The sequence below is a fragment of the Ictidomys tridecemlineatus genome, chromosome 10, assembly GCF_052094955.1.
Source record: "Ictidomys tridecemlineatus isolate mIctTri1 chromosome 10, mIctTri1.hap1, whole genome shotgun sequence".
Classification (NCBI taxonomy): domain Eukaryota; kingdom Metazoa; phylum Chordata; class Mammalia; order Rodentia; family Sciuridae; genus Ictidomys; species Ictidomys tridecemlineatus.
In genome coordinates this window covers 60,096,227-60,111,411 of record NC_135486.1, presented here as the reverse complement: position 1 = coordinate 60,111,411, position 15,185 = coordinate 60,096,227, and the positions used below count along the sequence as shown (strand labels likewise).

Genomic DNA, 15,185 nt, shown 5'->3' with positions numbered 1-15,185 from the left:
GTGCTCCGGTCGCCTGGAAGGTGTGCTTCCTGGTGCCTGGGCCAGTGAGGAGGCCCGTCCCTCCCCAGTGCAGCCTGCCCACTGCTGTCCTTGAGCGCCAGGTGCCATACTGAGTGCTGGGGATGGCGCATCCCCTGTCCCCCGTGCTGCTTTGGAGAGCGTGGAACAGCTGGCAGCACTGGGCTAAAGGCCCCTGCCACTAGCAGACCTCGAATTGGACACGTGGCTGGGTCCAGCTATGTGGCTGCCTTGGTGCCCTGAGCCTCTTTAGTCACCTTCGCCCTGTGGATGCTGGCCGTCTGTGCTGTCAGCTTGCCCAATAGCGACTGGACTCTGAGTCGCAGAAGAGTGGACCGTGGGTGAGGGGTGGGCAGCACTTGGGCTCTGAGAGACGATCAGCAGCTACCATTCCCACAGAGGACAGAGCTGAAGACCTCAGAGAACTCTAACTTCTGCCCAGTGACTTGCCTGTGCTAATGATAGAAGTTGTCATCAGATGAGTTTCCACAACCTTGTTTGTATTTGCCAAATTTTGAAAGGTATATATAGTCCCTGCAAAAAGGGTCAGATTTCAAGAAAAGCCACCTCTGGGTCCCCTGAGGGTGAGATAGTGTCAGGACTGTCACTATGGTTGCAGCTGCTCATTCTTCCCCCAACTGGAAGAGGGTTCAGGCCTCTCAGCTCTTTGTCCTCGCACCCTCAGAGGACGTGGCTGAGGGAGCAGCTGGTGTGTGTGTGGTCAGGGGGACTCAGAAGCCAGTGTCAGCTCAGCGCTGATCACTTTTTCTGGGTTTCCAGATTCTGTCCCCTCTGGGACGAATTAACGAAGCAGTGAGTGATCTCACCAAAGCCATTCAGCTCCAGCCATCAGCCCGGCTGTACAGGCACCGGGGGACCCTGTACTTCATCTCTGAGGTGAGTGGCTGTGCTTGGTGTCTCGTGCTCCTGAGCAGAGCTCTCCTGCCCCCATCTGCCTGGGCTGTAAGACCCCAGTGCCACAGCACAGCCCCAGAAGCCTGGTAGACAAAGGGACATATCCAAATCACATGTTCTCTTCTAAGCTGTTAGCAACAAAGTGTTAGCTGATAGAAAAGGTAAGAAGAGGCTGGGCACAGTGTCCACACCTGTAATCCCAGCAGCTTTGGAGGCTGAGGCAGGAGGATCATGAATTCAAAGCCAGCCTCAGCAACGCAGTGAGGTGTTAAGCAACTCAGGGACACCCTGTCTCTAAATAACATACAGAATAGGGCTGGGGATGGAGCTCAGTGGTCGAGTGCCCCTGAGTTCAATCCCAGTACCTAAAAAGAAAAAGGTAAGAAGAGGTGAAGTCTGGTTCAGGGTGATGCCTCCATTCCTCTTGCAGATGTTAGCAGAGGGAAGCAAGGCGTGCGGCCGTATGGGTCTGTCTGAGCGTCCTGAGGAGCCTGGCCTGAGCTCGCATGGCTTCTCGGTACAGCTCTGCGTGAGCAGCCCAGACTGGCAGGAGCATCCTCTGTGCACCTCATGAGTGCCACCACTGCTCTTGTGGGTCACCATGGCCTTGTGAGTGTCACCGCTGCTCTTGTGGGTCTGTAGTACTTTCAGTAAGAGCTTCTGGTTGAAAAGACAATACGTGAAAAGGGCCTCAGCAGGAGCCAGGTTGGACCCATGGCCTGGTATTTCAGAAGTACCCAGAATATTCTTTCTGTAGTTGAGATAAAAGACTTGAATTAAACCTCTTTGAAAATCAGCTACGAACAAATGATCTGAGTGTGGCCAGGAATTATTCCCTGTGGAGTCCTTGAGGACACAGGACGAGTGGGGTTTCTCTGCTTGTCAGAGGCTGGAGGCATCCCACCATCTGACCACCCCTCGCGGTTTCCCCTCCCTCCCGCAGGACTACGCGACGGCCCACGAGGACTTCGAGCAGTCCTTGGAGCTGAACAGGAACCAGCCTACAGCCATGCTGTACAAAGGCCTGACCTTCTTCCACAGAGGGCTTCTCAAGGTGACGGTGCTCTGTAGCGCAGGTGCACTGTGCTTTGCGGGGACAGGGGCTTCAGTGGAATTCAGCATGACACATGTTAAGAAGGCATCTCGGGTGTCTGATTGGTCTCTCCTAGAAAATCATCTGATATTTCTTGAGCTCCTACTGTATGCCAGTGTGTCAGTCACCTTTGCATTGCTGTGACCCAAATACCCAATCAAAACACCTGAGAGAAGGAAGTTTATTTGGGCTTAGGGTTTTAGAGTTCCAGTTCTTGGTAAGCCAGCTCCATTGCCCGGGGCCCCAGCTGACACAAAACATAGTGGTAGAGGAGAGCTGAGCTCCTAGCAGCCAGAAAGCAGAGAGAGGGGAAGGGCTTGGAGGAGATAAACCTCCAGGGCGTGCCCCCGTGACCTGCTTGCTCAAGCGAGGCCCTGCTCACAGTCATCCCTTCTGCCATTGGCGGATTGATTCATGGATGGGCCCAGTCCTCCTGGTCTAATCACCCCTCAAAGGCCCCACCTCTAGCACCGGAGACTCAGGGGCACATTCTAGTTCCAAATGATAGCAGCGAGGTCCTTGGAGGTGCAGAAAGGGAGACGATGCAAGATGACGAAGGAGAAGTAGGACTTGCACTCTCGGAGTGCGTCGCAGAGCTCAGGGGGGAGGCAGGGAGAAGGCCCTGGGGGCCGTGAGGAGCCAGAGCAGGCACAGCGGGTGGGTTTTGGTGAAGACCAGGTCTCAGCCTGGACTGTGTGCTGAGCATCCTGACTGAAGCTTGTGAACTCAGAGAAGCTATGAGTTGAAGATTTGGGGAAAATCTATAATTGGAACCAAAATCTCTGATTTAGGCAGTAGATTTGGAGATTGTAGTGGCCACAGTGAGGAGTGACACAGACCGGCTACTGGGTGTTGGTGGTGTCCCCTGTGCCTGAGGAGGCCTTGAGGAACTGCTGAGGTGCTCTGGGAGCAGGAGGAAAGTGCTGCTGGGCTGGTGTGGCTCAAGGACCACAGGGCACTGAGGGGAGGTGATGGAGGGTGGCAGGAAGGCTCTTGGTCTGGGGTCTGTGTTGTGACTGGCAGCAGCACAGGGCAGGTGTGTGCTGTGGCAAATAGAACATGCCTTTTGTCACTGAAAGCAGTTCTGGGGACTTGAGGGTCCGACACACATGGCCCTCTGTATCTGTGGGTCCCACATCTGTACTTGGAGGAAGCATTGTGTGGCACTGAGCAACATGGACCTCCTGCCTTCATCTCCTGGAGAGCTCAGCATAGCCCTGTCCCACAGCCTGTGGAGGAGGCATCCAGGAGGAGTGGAAGCTTCTGGAGAAGACCTGAAGTGCACAGAGGGCGTGGGCTGCATGCACCTAAGTGCTTGCAGGCCTTGGCAGTCCTCAGTACCCGGCAGGCCTCGGTACCTGCCACACCGAGGGACAGTTGTGCATGCAGTGGGGATGGGCGGAGTCCCCTGTGAAGAGCCATGTGTTGGTGTCGGTGTTGTGGACAGAGCCCGCCATGCGGCAGGTTCTCAAACAGGATCGGTTGAATAGATTTCAAGTACAGCATTGAATCTGGCCTTGGAAGGTCTTGCTCTGACGTTTTTAGCTGTGCTGCAGGCCACGCTCCTGAACCCTTCTACCAGCCTCTCCTGTTGTCCGCCCTTGAAGTGACTGAGGACTAAGTACAGTACTGTGTGTGAAAAGTGCTCTCTGAACTCTAAATGGGAATCGGGTGTCGTTATGAATGTTTTCCCTGTGGAAGTCGAGGTTGTATAGATTCTGGAAAAATAACCTTCATCCCACAAAAACAAAACCAAGAACGATGTTGCACATTCTGTGTCTTGCACTCACATGCCCTGGCCGGTGAGTGGAGGGTGGTCCCAGTAGAGTCTCGTCCTTCAAACAGACTGGCTTGGAGAGCTGTTGGTCGGGGTGCACTCAAGCAGCTGCCTGGAGACTCTGACCTTTGTTCTGAATCTGCCCTGTGCTCCTACGATTCTCACACAGCCACCTTAGATGAACAGGTCCAGACCCACAGTGCTGTGCTCAATTCAACTCTCGAGTGGCTCATGGAGGAGGAGAAAGCTTAAAACATAGAGAAGCCCATCCTGTTAAAGAGGCAGACGGCTGACTTCCCTTCACCTTGGCACTACGCGGCTGGCTTCAGGCTATCGGGAAGTGACATTTTTAGAGAAGTGCTGTAACAGACACACTACTACAGATTGGATGAGGGCTGTGATTAGCTTATTCTGGATCAGCATGACGAGGACCCAGAGACGGGGCTTTCATGTCCTGAGTATCAGAAGTCTCTCTGTGAATCAGTCCTGCCGAGGTTTTTGGTCGGTGCTCCTAGCACAAAGACCCCAAGGGTCATAGTGGGACACTTTCTGCATTCTTGTAGATCTACTGGGAGGTCGGCCTCACAGGAGTCCCAGCAGTATAGGAGGCATGGAAGGAGCCGGGCCATCCCCATTACCTAGGGGGGACCTGAGTCAGGTGAAATCTAGAGTTAATGCATGAATTGGGTCCAGATGCTTCTGTTTCTCTTATTAACCAAAATGATGAAAGGACCAGTGAGTTTGAGCTGTTTTTATATCCTAAAAATGGTCTGTGTAGGCCAATGACAATTTAGAAATTAATCAGGTGGGTGACTGTGGGACAGTAGCTATTAGGCAATGTCATTTTACAGATTTCACAACTGCCAACTTAGCCGCTCTCTCAGACATTTTGGATGTTCCTAGGGAAACTAGTGCAGAGTCTTTCTGTTGAAGTCTGTCCGATGCTATTCACTCCACCGTTTTTACCAGACTTTGCTTTGAGCTGCCTGAATGTATTCTTGGTGTCAGTGAGCAGCTGCAGAGGGTTGGTGGCCGTCAACCTTTGGTGTTCACTCTCAGTAGTCATTACCAATGAGTTTGAGCTGTTTTTATATCCTAAAAATGGTCTGTGTAGGCCAATGACAATTTAGAAATTAATCAGGTGGGTTACTGTGGGACAATAGTATGAATTCAAGGCCAGTTTATGTATGTAAAGACCAACTCGTTTGAACGCAGTTCTCTGTTCCTGGTGGCTTACCATCCTGACTCTGCTGTGTCCCCTCTCTGGCAGAGTGAGGTAGCCAGCTGTGCAGTGATTAGACAGGAGCCCCGAAACCCAAGGCTCTTAGGAGCTGGAAAGAATCAGACTTGGAAGAACTGTGGCGTCCACGCATGCTGTAAGTGGAGCGGGCGGCAGGTGCCTCCTGGGCACCGCACCAGGTGTCCACACGCACTCGGACTGGACACGCCCGGCTGTCCTTCCTCCTGCACTCCTCGTGTCCGCCCAGCTCTTCAGCTTCAGGCTCCCTGCCCTCCTCTCCCTTGCCCCGTCCCCCTAGCCTCCAGACCCTGTCCCAGTCTGCCTTCAAACATGTCCCCTGGACCTGACCCTTCTCTCCTGTCCTTGAGCACTGTTTAAGCTTTCATTATCTCTTGCCTGGACTGCCACGGTGACCTTGCTGGGCTGCTCTGCCCGCTGCCCTCCTGTTCTGGCAGGCAGCCTTCTCCCTGGGGTGGCGTCTCCTGGGGCCGAACCTGCCGAGGCGCCTGGTTCTTGCAGGCAGTGTTGCCCCGCTTGCTGCCACAGTGGGCCTTTGCCCCCTCACCCTCCACATGCCCAATGCTCTGCCCCGCCCCACACACTCCTCCACAGAATGCCCTCTTCACTAGCTACGCCCTGTCTCCAAGACCCACTGCACTCCCACTTCCTCCCAAGCTTCTCCTGGTGTCCCCAGGTACAGTTGGCCATTCTCTTCTCAGAAGGGAAACTTCCCAGAAACTTACCCGTCTCCTTGTGGCTGCTGATTTTTACGCCTAATAACCCAGCTAGCAGCTGGCTGTCTAACTAGACTGCATTCTTTAAAGGACAGAGATAATGACTTGCTCATCTTTGTGCCCCCCCTCCCCACCTCAGCTCTTTCTAGCACATAGTAGGCGCTTAATACATGCTTGTTGGTGAAAGTACAGTTGTAAAGATCTTAAAAATCAAGGTTCTGCCATGGCAGGAAGCCAAATTAAGAGTAGCCTCTTGCTCTCCATCCCACCAGATACAGTCAGATGCAGGGCAGATAGCTCTCTGAGAAGAGTTGAGACTGGGCTGCTTTTGCTAAGTGGTTTGCAGATGTTTGCAGAGTGCCTACCATGTGTAAGGCGTCTTCAGGAGCACTCTCCCGCCAGTGGCCTGAGTGTCTACAGGGAAGCCCTTTTCCTTAAAGCTACCACAGAGCAACTTTGTGGCAGTTAACTGTAGTAAGATGCTCTTCCCGGGGGCAGTGTGACGTGTCTTTTTGTTAACAGTAATAATGAAGTTGTGGTGACAAGTTCAGGGCCAAGCCTAGGGCGTCACCCTTAAGCAAAACTGAGTACCATCCTGCAGGCTCTCAGGGAAGGGGAGGGTCCCTGGGAGCCCCATGGATGCCGGCCCTCGTCTGGGTTCTTCCTTTCCTGTTTGGCCAGGGGAATCCCCAGATGACACTCCTGGGAACCTTTTCTCTTTCTTTACACACATTTTTGTCTCTTGTCGATGAGATTTTAAACGCTGCTAATGTGATCATTTCAAATGCTCTCACGCAGCTTCTAGGTTTACTTTTGGTCTGTTAGGCATTTATTAATGAAGGAAATGATATTCAGATGAAGGTGCATTCTAGTGCATTTGTTACTCCTGAAATCAAACCCTCCTCACTCAGAGTCTGTTGCATTTCCTCTCTCTCTCAAGTCCACCTATTTAAAAGAGACTCTTGTCAGGGACCATGTGTAATATCTGTTTAAATCCTTTAGTGAATTATGTGAAACTTGATTTTAAGAGCTATGCAAATGAAATAATTTCCACATACTTTTTCCAGGAAGCCATTGAGTCCTTCAAAGAAGCTCTGAAGCAGAAAGTTGATTTTATTGATGCATATAAAAGCCTGGGGCAGGCCTACAGGTAAGTCATGGTCATGGGGCACGGGGAGACTGAGGAAGAAGCCTGGAGCAGGATGTTATAGAAGATGACGTTTCTTACCCAAGAGAGGGTCATTCTGCCCTGGGTGGGCATTTGTGTGCTGGTGGGTGGTCCCCAGGTCCTAGGCAGCTGGTGGGTGGTCCCTGGGACTGAGGCAACTGTATGTCACATCAGCATCTTGAGCACCTTGGGTGTGGTCTCCTGGCCAGGAGGTCCTTAGTCCTTTGAGGTCATCATTTTGAATCTGGTATTTTGAAGCTCCTGGGTTGTAGATGCTGCTGTCACTTTCAGATGGTAATATGGTCAATTTCCACATCACGTGATCTGCTTGAAGGTGAAGGGGTGAGAACATCTTGGTTATAATGTGCCTCTGTCAGGTGAGAGCACTAGTGACTAGAACCTGGCACCTGGCTCCAAGCCTGGAGCTCCCTGGTAGAGCCTCTGATTACACTCTGATCCCGAGAGGAGGCAGGTGGCATGACAGAGGGGCTCATGGCTTAGGCCTTGAGAGGCTAGATCCTGGCCCCCTCCACAGGTGTGGACTTTTGACCACCCTGAGCTCCAGGGTCTCCCTGTCAGGTCCCCCACTCAGGTGGACCAGACTGAAGAGCTTATTTACTGGATGTAGTAGTTTGAGACACTGTCTTACACTGACTTGGAGAAAGTGCATTTGGATTTGTTTGGGGTTTAAGGGATCATATGTATCCCTCCTGTCCCACAGAATCGTTGGGAGTAGAAATTGAAAACAGACTGGAAATCATCTTGTAAAGTGCTCTATGAATGTAAGCAGATATTTTATAACAAATACTTGTTATTTATAGAAAACTGATATATAGAGTATCTGGAAATTATTTCTATTCTTTGTAGAAGTTTCAAAATATGAAAATTATTAGGTTAGTAAGAATTTTTCATTCTGGAATGCTTATAATTCTAAAGTATGCTTTTTTGTCTCAAAATTTCAAATTAGGGCTGAAGGTAGAGCTCAGTTGGTAAAGTGCTTGCCTCGAATGCACAAGGCCCTGGGTTCAATTCCTAGCACCACAAAAAAAAAAAAAAATTCAAATTACATAATGATTTCCTAGATTAAGTGGAGTAATGTCAGTGGACTAAGATAATAGTAATAATGATGAGAATAAAACAAGTCTTAAGTCTGTGAATTAAACAATCAGAACAATAAACCTGTATATAATTATAATCTGCATACTTTTTTCCAAAAGGAAAAGTGTGTTTTAGTATTTACTAAAATTCACTTTAGGGGTGAGAGCTCATTTTCAATTGGGCAGAGGGTTTTGAGTAGCGTGTCCTTGTGGAAATCAGTGCATTAACGTCCCAGAGGTCAGGAGCTGTGTGGTTGTCCTCCTGTGCCTGGCTAGCCTCACAGGCAGGTGGAGCACACTGAGTCAGAGGCTCTGCCCAGGTTCAGTGGCAAGGTGGTATTTACCCATGCCCACTCAGCAGTCTACATGATCTCTGTGCTGTCTACACTGTGTTCATCCTGTTGTTGAATATCTATAGAGAACTGGGCAATTTTGAAGCGGCCACTGAGAGCTTTCAGAAGGCTCTGCTGCTCAACCAGAATCATGTGCAGACCCTCCAGCTGCGGGGCATGATGCTCTACCACCACGGCAGCTTGCAGGAAGCCCTGAAGAACTTCAAGGTGGGCCCGCACAGCAGGAGGCACTGGAGTGGGTGCTGGGTCTTTCTTTGGAGAGCTGAGTATGAGACTAGGGAAGGGGGCCAAGGACAGTGTGCAGTCCATGGAAGGAAAAAGGACATTCCTTGTCTTTTCCTATAGTTTACAGAGTAGAGGTGTGTCTGAGACCCCAGAATGAAGAATGAGGAACTGCAGTTTCTTAAGCCGTGTGGGTGCTGACATGGCATTCTGTGTTTCCTCGCCCAGAGGTGTCTGCAGCTGGAGCCATATAATGAAGTGTGCCAGTACATGAAGGGGCTCAGCCACGTGGCCATGGGACAGTTTTATGAAGGGATAAAAGCACAAACCAAAGTCATGCTGAACGATCCTCTTCCGGGCCAAAAGGCTAGCCCGGAGTACCTCAAAGTGAAGTACCTCCGTGGTAAGTCAAGAAGTGTTCAGACCTTCAGAATCGGAGTCTCCGAGAGGCTGGCTCCCTTGCCCCCAGCCCCTCTGGCCAGCTTATGCTTTCCTACCCTTCCTGCAATATTTATTCCTGAAGTTCAAATACATTTTACCTGAGTGGGAAAACACATCAACACATGTGATGGTCTTTGGGATGTTCCCGCCTGGCCACAGCTCATCTGGGACACAGAGGGAAGGAGAGAGGCCTCTATACGCCTGCTGGGAGTGAGGGGTTGCCACCTCCACCTGCCTCCTTCCTGGGATCCTGAGTATGACAGTGAAATTCCTCTGGGAGGGAGGAAACGAATCTTAGTTACCTTCTGTTACTCAGTGTCGCCTTCTCCATAGCACGTAGAGGTGTTTCTTGCCTGGATGAGGCCTGTCTAGTTTTGTTTTGTTATTGTTAGCCCTCTGCACCATCACTGCCCAACAGAAAAAAAAATTGCTCCCTATATATGTAATTTAAAATTTGTTATAGCCATATTAAAAAGTAAAACAAGCAGGTGGAACTAATTTTAATAATATATTTTATTTAATTTAATATACCCAGTTTAGCATATAATTAACATAAAACAGTATTAATTAAGCAATTTATATTATTTTTGTACTAAGTGAAATCTGGTGTATATTTTACAATTTTATTATATCTCAGTTTGAGTGGTAAATTTTTTTTGGATATTCTCTCTTTTTTTTTTTTTTTACCCTGTGATAGTAGAGATTGAACCCAGGGCCTCACTCATGCCAGGCAAGCACTCTAGCCCTTTTTAAAAATGTTATTTTGGTATAAGGTCTTTTTTGCGGGGGGTGGAGAGTACCAAGGATTGAACTCGGGGGCACTCGACCACTGAGCCCCATCCCCAGCCCTGTTTTGTATTTCATTTAGAGGCAGGGTCTCACTGAGCTGCTTAGCACCTCACCATTGCTGAGGCTGGCTTTGAACTCGCCATCCTCCTGCCTCAGCCTCCCAGGCTGCTGGGATTACAAGTGTGGCCATCTTGCCCAGCTGCTACAGGGTCTTGATGAGCAGACCAGGCTGGCCTGAAAGCTGGGGTCTCCTTCTGAATAGCTGGGATGACAGGTATGCACTGCTGTGCCCACCTTTCACTGCAGAGTCCTCACCTAGATTTAGATCTCATAAAATTTACAGCTGAAAAGTTAGATTCACATATGCAGATTATTTCAAATTTACCCAGGTTTTCTAATAATTGAATCAAGTATCAGTTGTTGTAGGTGGACACAATACCTTTATTTTTATTTATCTTTATGTGGTGCTGAGGATCCAACCCAAGACCTTGCATGTGCTAGGTTATTGTCCACCACTGAATCCCAGCTCCAGCCCAAGCATCAGTTTTAAATTCATATCAAATAAAAATACACTCCTGTCCCCTCAGGCTCATCCTAAGTGTTCTTGGCAGGTGGCACAGGCTGCCCCCTTGGCAGCCCCGCTCTTCACCCTCTTTTCCGGGCTCAGGGAGCATGGCCTTGTGGACTGCAGGCCGGGGGCAGTCCCATGCACCTAGTCCTTCTGCAGTGCTTCTGCAGTGATGGGCAGAGGGTGTGCTGGAGAAGGCTTGTCCTCACGGATCTGCCTGTCAGTTGGCAGAGCCCCAGCCTCAGCCTGGCGCTGAGCTTGGTTCTCAGGCTCTGGAATTGAAAGATGAGGTCTTCATTGTAGTTTGTGGGAAGGTGTCTACAGTGTAACCAGAGTTGGCCAGGTCAACTGCCTTGTCCTTGACTCTGGCACTTCACGTCACGGTCAGGTGGCCCTGTTACCATGTCATAATGGGGCCTATTAAAGCTTAGGGTCTCCTGTGGAGTCCTGAAACTAAATAGCAATGTGTTAGGTGCATCTGTGTGGCTGGCAACTTAGAGAGCATGGCCCTGCCTTTGCCTCCATAGAGTACTCCCGGTACCTTCATGCACACCTCGACACGCCCCTCACAGAGTACAGCGTAGATGTGGACTTGCCTGGCAGCTTCAAGGACCACTGGGCAAAGAGCCTGCCCTTCCTCATAGAAGACTACGAGGAGCAACCGGGCCTGCAGCCCCATATAAAGTGAGTGCTGCTGGGGAGCACGGTGCTCTTTACCTTTCAGAGCTGAGCAGCAGTGCATCCTCACTATTCTCCATCAACACGTGGCTCCCTGTCCACTGCATCCTCACTGTTCTCCTTCACCACGTGGCTCCCTGTCCACTGTATCCTCTCCCTTCTCCATCACCACGTGGCTCCCTGTCCACTGCATCTTTCCCTTCTCCATCACCACGTGGCTCTCTGTCCACTGCATCCTCACCATTGTCCATCACTATGTGGCTCCCTGTCTACTGCATCTTTCCCTTCTCCATCACCACGTGGCTCCCTGTCCACTGCATCCTCACCCTTCTCCATCCCACATGGCTCCCTGTCCGCTGCATCCTCATACTTCTCCATCACCACGTGGCTCCCTGTCCTCATCCTTCTCCATCACCATGTGGCTCCCTGTCCATGTTCACATTTGATTTCTTTCTGGAGCTCATAGGGCTTCAGCTGTTTTCATGCAAAGTAATTTGAGACTTTGATGGACATCTTTCCCTCCAGCCTCACTTTCCCTTCGGTTTACACTTAGGCGGTTTGATTTCCTTGATTCTTTTACTATGTTACTTTCATAAGTAATTATTTAACATTTCAAAAGTTTAAAGTTACATAGTAACAACTACTGCTATAAAGTGGCAAAAATGGAAATGGTAAAGGGCTCTTTGCAAAATAGTTGGGTCTGGAGTAGAACTGGATGCCTAGAAGTCTAGCGATGCCTTAAGGGAGAGAATTACTAAAGTTAGACCTTTTCATTTTCTCAAGCCAGATTGGTGGGTGAGAAGCACCTTTTTGAGGACAGTAGTGTCCTGGGGTGAGTGCAGTGGAGTAACAGGGCCCCTGGGCACAGGAAGGCTTGGTTGCTGAGCACAAAGGGGCTGAAGCATCCTTGTTGGAGGCGTGGCCCAGGTCTTAACAGAAGCACATGCAAATCCTTCCTTCCTGGTGGGAAAACAGTGCCACTTGGCCCCCAGGATCCGTGCACACCCACATCATTGGTATGAGAGTCAGGGGCCAAAGTCACTAGTGCCATATAAGGAAATTGTCAGAACAATAGACCACAGCCTGAGACCTTGAGGCCTGGGTATTGCAGTTGTTGATGCAGACTGAAAATTATGCCAAGTGAAATGCTTAAGGAAATGGTGAAGAGAGAACAAGAGACTGTCACAAGTAGATCTTAAATAAAAGTTTTAAGAATAGAAAATGTGATTGTTGAAATAGGAATCCAACATACAGGGTAATAGCAGATCTGCCGTTGTCTGCTCTTAAGGGTTGGCTCACCCTTGTCTGCTGTGGAAATTCTCACCAGGTAGTGATGTTTCTTCCAGAGACGTGCTACATCAGAGTTTCGAGAGTTATAAGCCTGGAGTGCAGGAACTGATCTGTGTGGCTGATCGTTTGGGGTCACTGATGCAGTATGAAACACCCGGCTTTCTGCCCAACAAGCGGATACACAGAGGTATTTTGGGAACTGGTTTGGAATGCCGCTGTTTCTAGCATAAGAGCCGAGGGTCAGTCTGCTTCCTGTTTTTTAAAAATATATATATATATTTATTTTTTAGTTTTTAGATGGACACAATGTCTTATTTTTATGCTGAGGATCGAACCCGGTGCCTCATGCATGCTAGGCAAGCACTGTACCACTGAGCCACCACCCCAGCCCATTTCCTGCTTTTTAAAAATTATCCATAGCATGTGTTGAGCTCACCCTTCATGCAATCCCCACTGAGACACGACAAGTCGGTTTTAGGGGGAATTGTGAAAGAAACACCACTTCCCGCCCTCACAGACCCAGAACAGACGTCCTCTCAGGTTCTCTCTGGGTCGGGTGGGTGGTCCAGGGCCGCCGGTTTGGTTTGTTATAGTGTAGTGAGGAGTTCAGAGGATGGGAGCTTCCCCTGCTTTCCTGGGGGAGCTGGGAGAAGACCCTTTGGTCTTGGTTTAGGAGGACGGTGCCAGGCTCGTATGGTGCGTCCCGCTGTGTGGCCAGGACTTGTGAGTCTGGTGCCTAATTGAAGAGGTGAGCACCCTAGCACCCTGGTGAGCCATCTCAGTCTTTCTCTCTTCTCGCAGCCATGGGCTTGGCGGCACTGGAGGTCATGCAGGCTGTGCAGCGCACCTGGACCAACGGGAAGGTGCGCATGGGTGGGAGGACACGGCTGATGCAGTGGAGGGACATGTTCGACATTGCCGTTCGGTGGAGAAGGTAACCGGCCAGGGGGAGCAGGCCCTGGTCTCCTTGTGGGCAGGTGGCGCCTCTTCTGACCCGCAGGTGTGAATGCTGCTGGGCTTAGTAACAGTTGGCCTGTGTGTTAGGTTGCTCTCTGGAAAGGCCTCCAGAAATTGCTGTCCTCTTTTTTCTGTGGAAAAACACCCAGCTCAAGTTGTGAAGCAGGAGCTGAGTGCTGCACGGCTGCAGTCCTTTGTTATCACCGCATTCTTTCCTCAGTTTTGGAAGAGTCTGGAAGAGGCAGTCTCTGAGGAGCCATTCCTTACCTGTGGCTGCTTTGAGTGGGTGGCAGGGCGGGTCCCTCTCTAGCCAGCCGGTGTGGAGGGTCTTTGGTCCTCATTTGCTCTGCTGGTAAACCTTTGTTGCTTCCTGCTTGGCCCCCTGGGACCTCTGTTGGACTCTGCAGCTTGAGTCGCACTTTGGGATGCCACAACCTAGTGGTTCAAGGCTATTGTGCTCTATGTGCGTGTCTGCAAGTGCCTGGGTTCCTGAGGTCTCAGCTGTCATGCACTCTGCTTCACAGGGTGGCCGACCCCGACCAGCCCGTGCTGTGGCTGGATCAGATGCCAGCACGGAGTCTCAGCAGAGGCTTCAACAACCACATCAACTTGATCAGGTACATGCCTTCTGCGTCCTCTCCCTCCATGGGAGTGGACAGCCCAAGGTCAGCTCTGCACCCACAGTCCTGTGACACCCCTTTCCGCTGCCTGCCACACTCTTTCCCCAGCTCTTCTCAATGTTGAGCATAACTGAAGGGTAGGCTGCCAGATCAGTCTCTAAGGGGTCCTGAGATACCCACGAGATGAAGAATGCTGAGAACCTGCTGACCAGTCTGCAGTAGCAGGGGGAAGCTTGCCTCTCCCCGACATGGGAGAGCCAGTGGATGGCTGAGTACTGTGCTTTGTCCAAGAGCTCTGCAAGTTGGGCTCTGGGCAGCGCGTACCACCTCCCTCTCTCCCTCCCCATCTTATCCGCCCTCTAAGTAAATGATGAACACGTTAGAGTCAGCTTCAAGGAGATCTATGCAATTAGCCTCTTTAATGAAATTAAGTTTAGATAAAACTTACAAATATACCATGTCACATCAAAAATGCTTTTGATTACAGAAACCTGAGTCAACAAGATATCATTCCACATGATTGACATTTAGGTTGGGTGTTAGTAGAAATGCCAATTTTTTTAAGTTCTAGAAAATAAATTTCTTTTTCCCTTCTGACTCGTATCTTCCTATTTCACATGGAACCAGTTTGAGATGTGTAGCTGGCCTCAGTCAACTGGCTGTGACTGAAGGCCACTGCTGCTGGGCATGTGCTGGGCAGTGTGGTGGACTGTGGGAGGTGCAGCAGGCCCTGGTTTGAGGGATACAGTGCGGTACTGAGACAGGGTGGCCACTGGTGCAGGATGCCTAGGGAACAGAGAAGGGGCTTGGTCCAGGCTGTAAGGAAGGTAGGCTGCCAGGAAGAGGGCAGGGGATGAGGGGGCATAAGTCCAGGAATGTGCTGGGCAAGGTCCTGGAGGTGGTGACCCAGTGCAGCTGAGGGGCAGGGGGTACAGAGGCTGGAAAGACAGAAGCCAGGATACAAATAGCTCTTAGTTCCCCCTGAGGAATTTTCCCTGAAGGTGGTGGTGAGCCATTCAGGAGTGGCAGCAGGGCAGCTGTCGGGGACCAGTTTGGAGAGCTGTGAACACATCAGCGGTCTTGGAGCTGTCAGGAAGTGAGTTGACAGAGGAGAAAATGTTCAGGAGGGGCAACCAGAAGCTCTGGTGGTGTATCAGAAGTGGTGGGGAGCCTGGCCACAGGGACGGCCCCGAGGCTGCCGGCTCAGGTGCGTGATCATCTAGGT

At 50.6% G+C, this 15,185-nt stretch overlaps 1 protein-coding gene across 8 annotated transcripts in view; it reads left to right on the top strand.

Moving 5' to 3' along the window:
- The window catches only part of Ttc13 (tetratricopeptide repeat domain 13), a 58,284-nt gene that overhangs the window by 29,911 nt on the left and 13,188 nt on the right, over nt 1–15,185 (top strand). For 6 of the 8 annotated variants that reach the window (XM_078023035.1, XM_078023034.1, XM_078023033.1 and 3 more), the window contains 9 exons: nt 799–915; nt 1,877–1,987; nt 6,845–6,927; nt 8,461–8,602; nt 8,846–9,020; nt 10,943–11,099; nt 12,440–12,570; nt 13,185–13,317; nt 13,865–13,957. In XM_078023035.1, the coding sequence (XP_077879161.1) occupies nt 799–915; nt 1,877–1,987; nt 6,845–6,927; nt 8,461–8,602; nt 8,846–9,020; nt 10,943–11,099; nt 12,440–12,570; nt 13,185–13,317; nt 13,865–13,957 (1,142 nt within the window). The remainder of the gene's footprint in view (nt 1–798; nt 916–1,876; nt 1,988–6,844; nt 6,928–8,460; nt 8,603–8,845; nt 9,021–10,942; nt 11,100–12,439; nt 12,571–13,184; nt 13,318–13,864; nt 13,958–15,185) is intronic. The other 2 variants (XM_078023037.1, XM_078023036.1) reach the window with 1 other exon arrangement.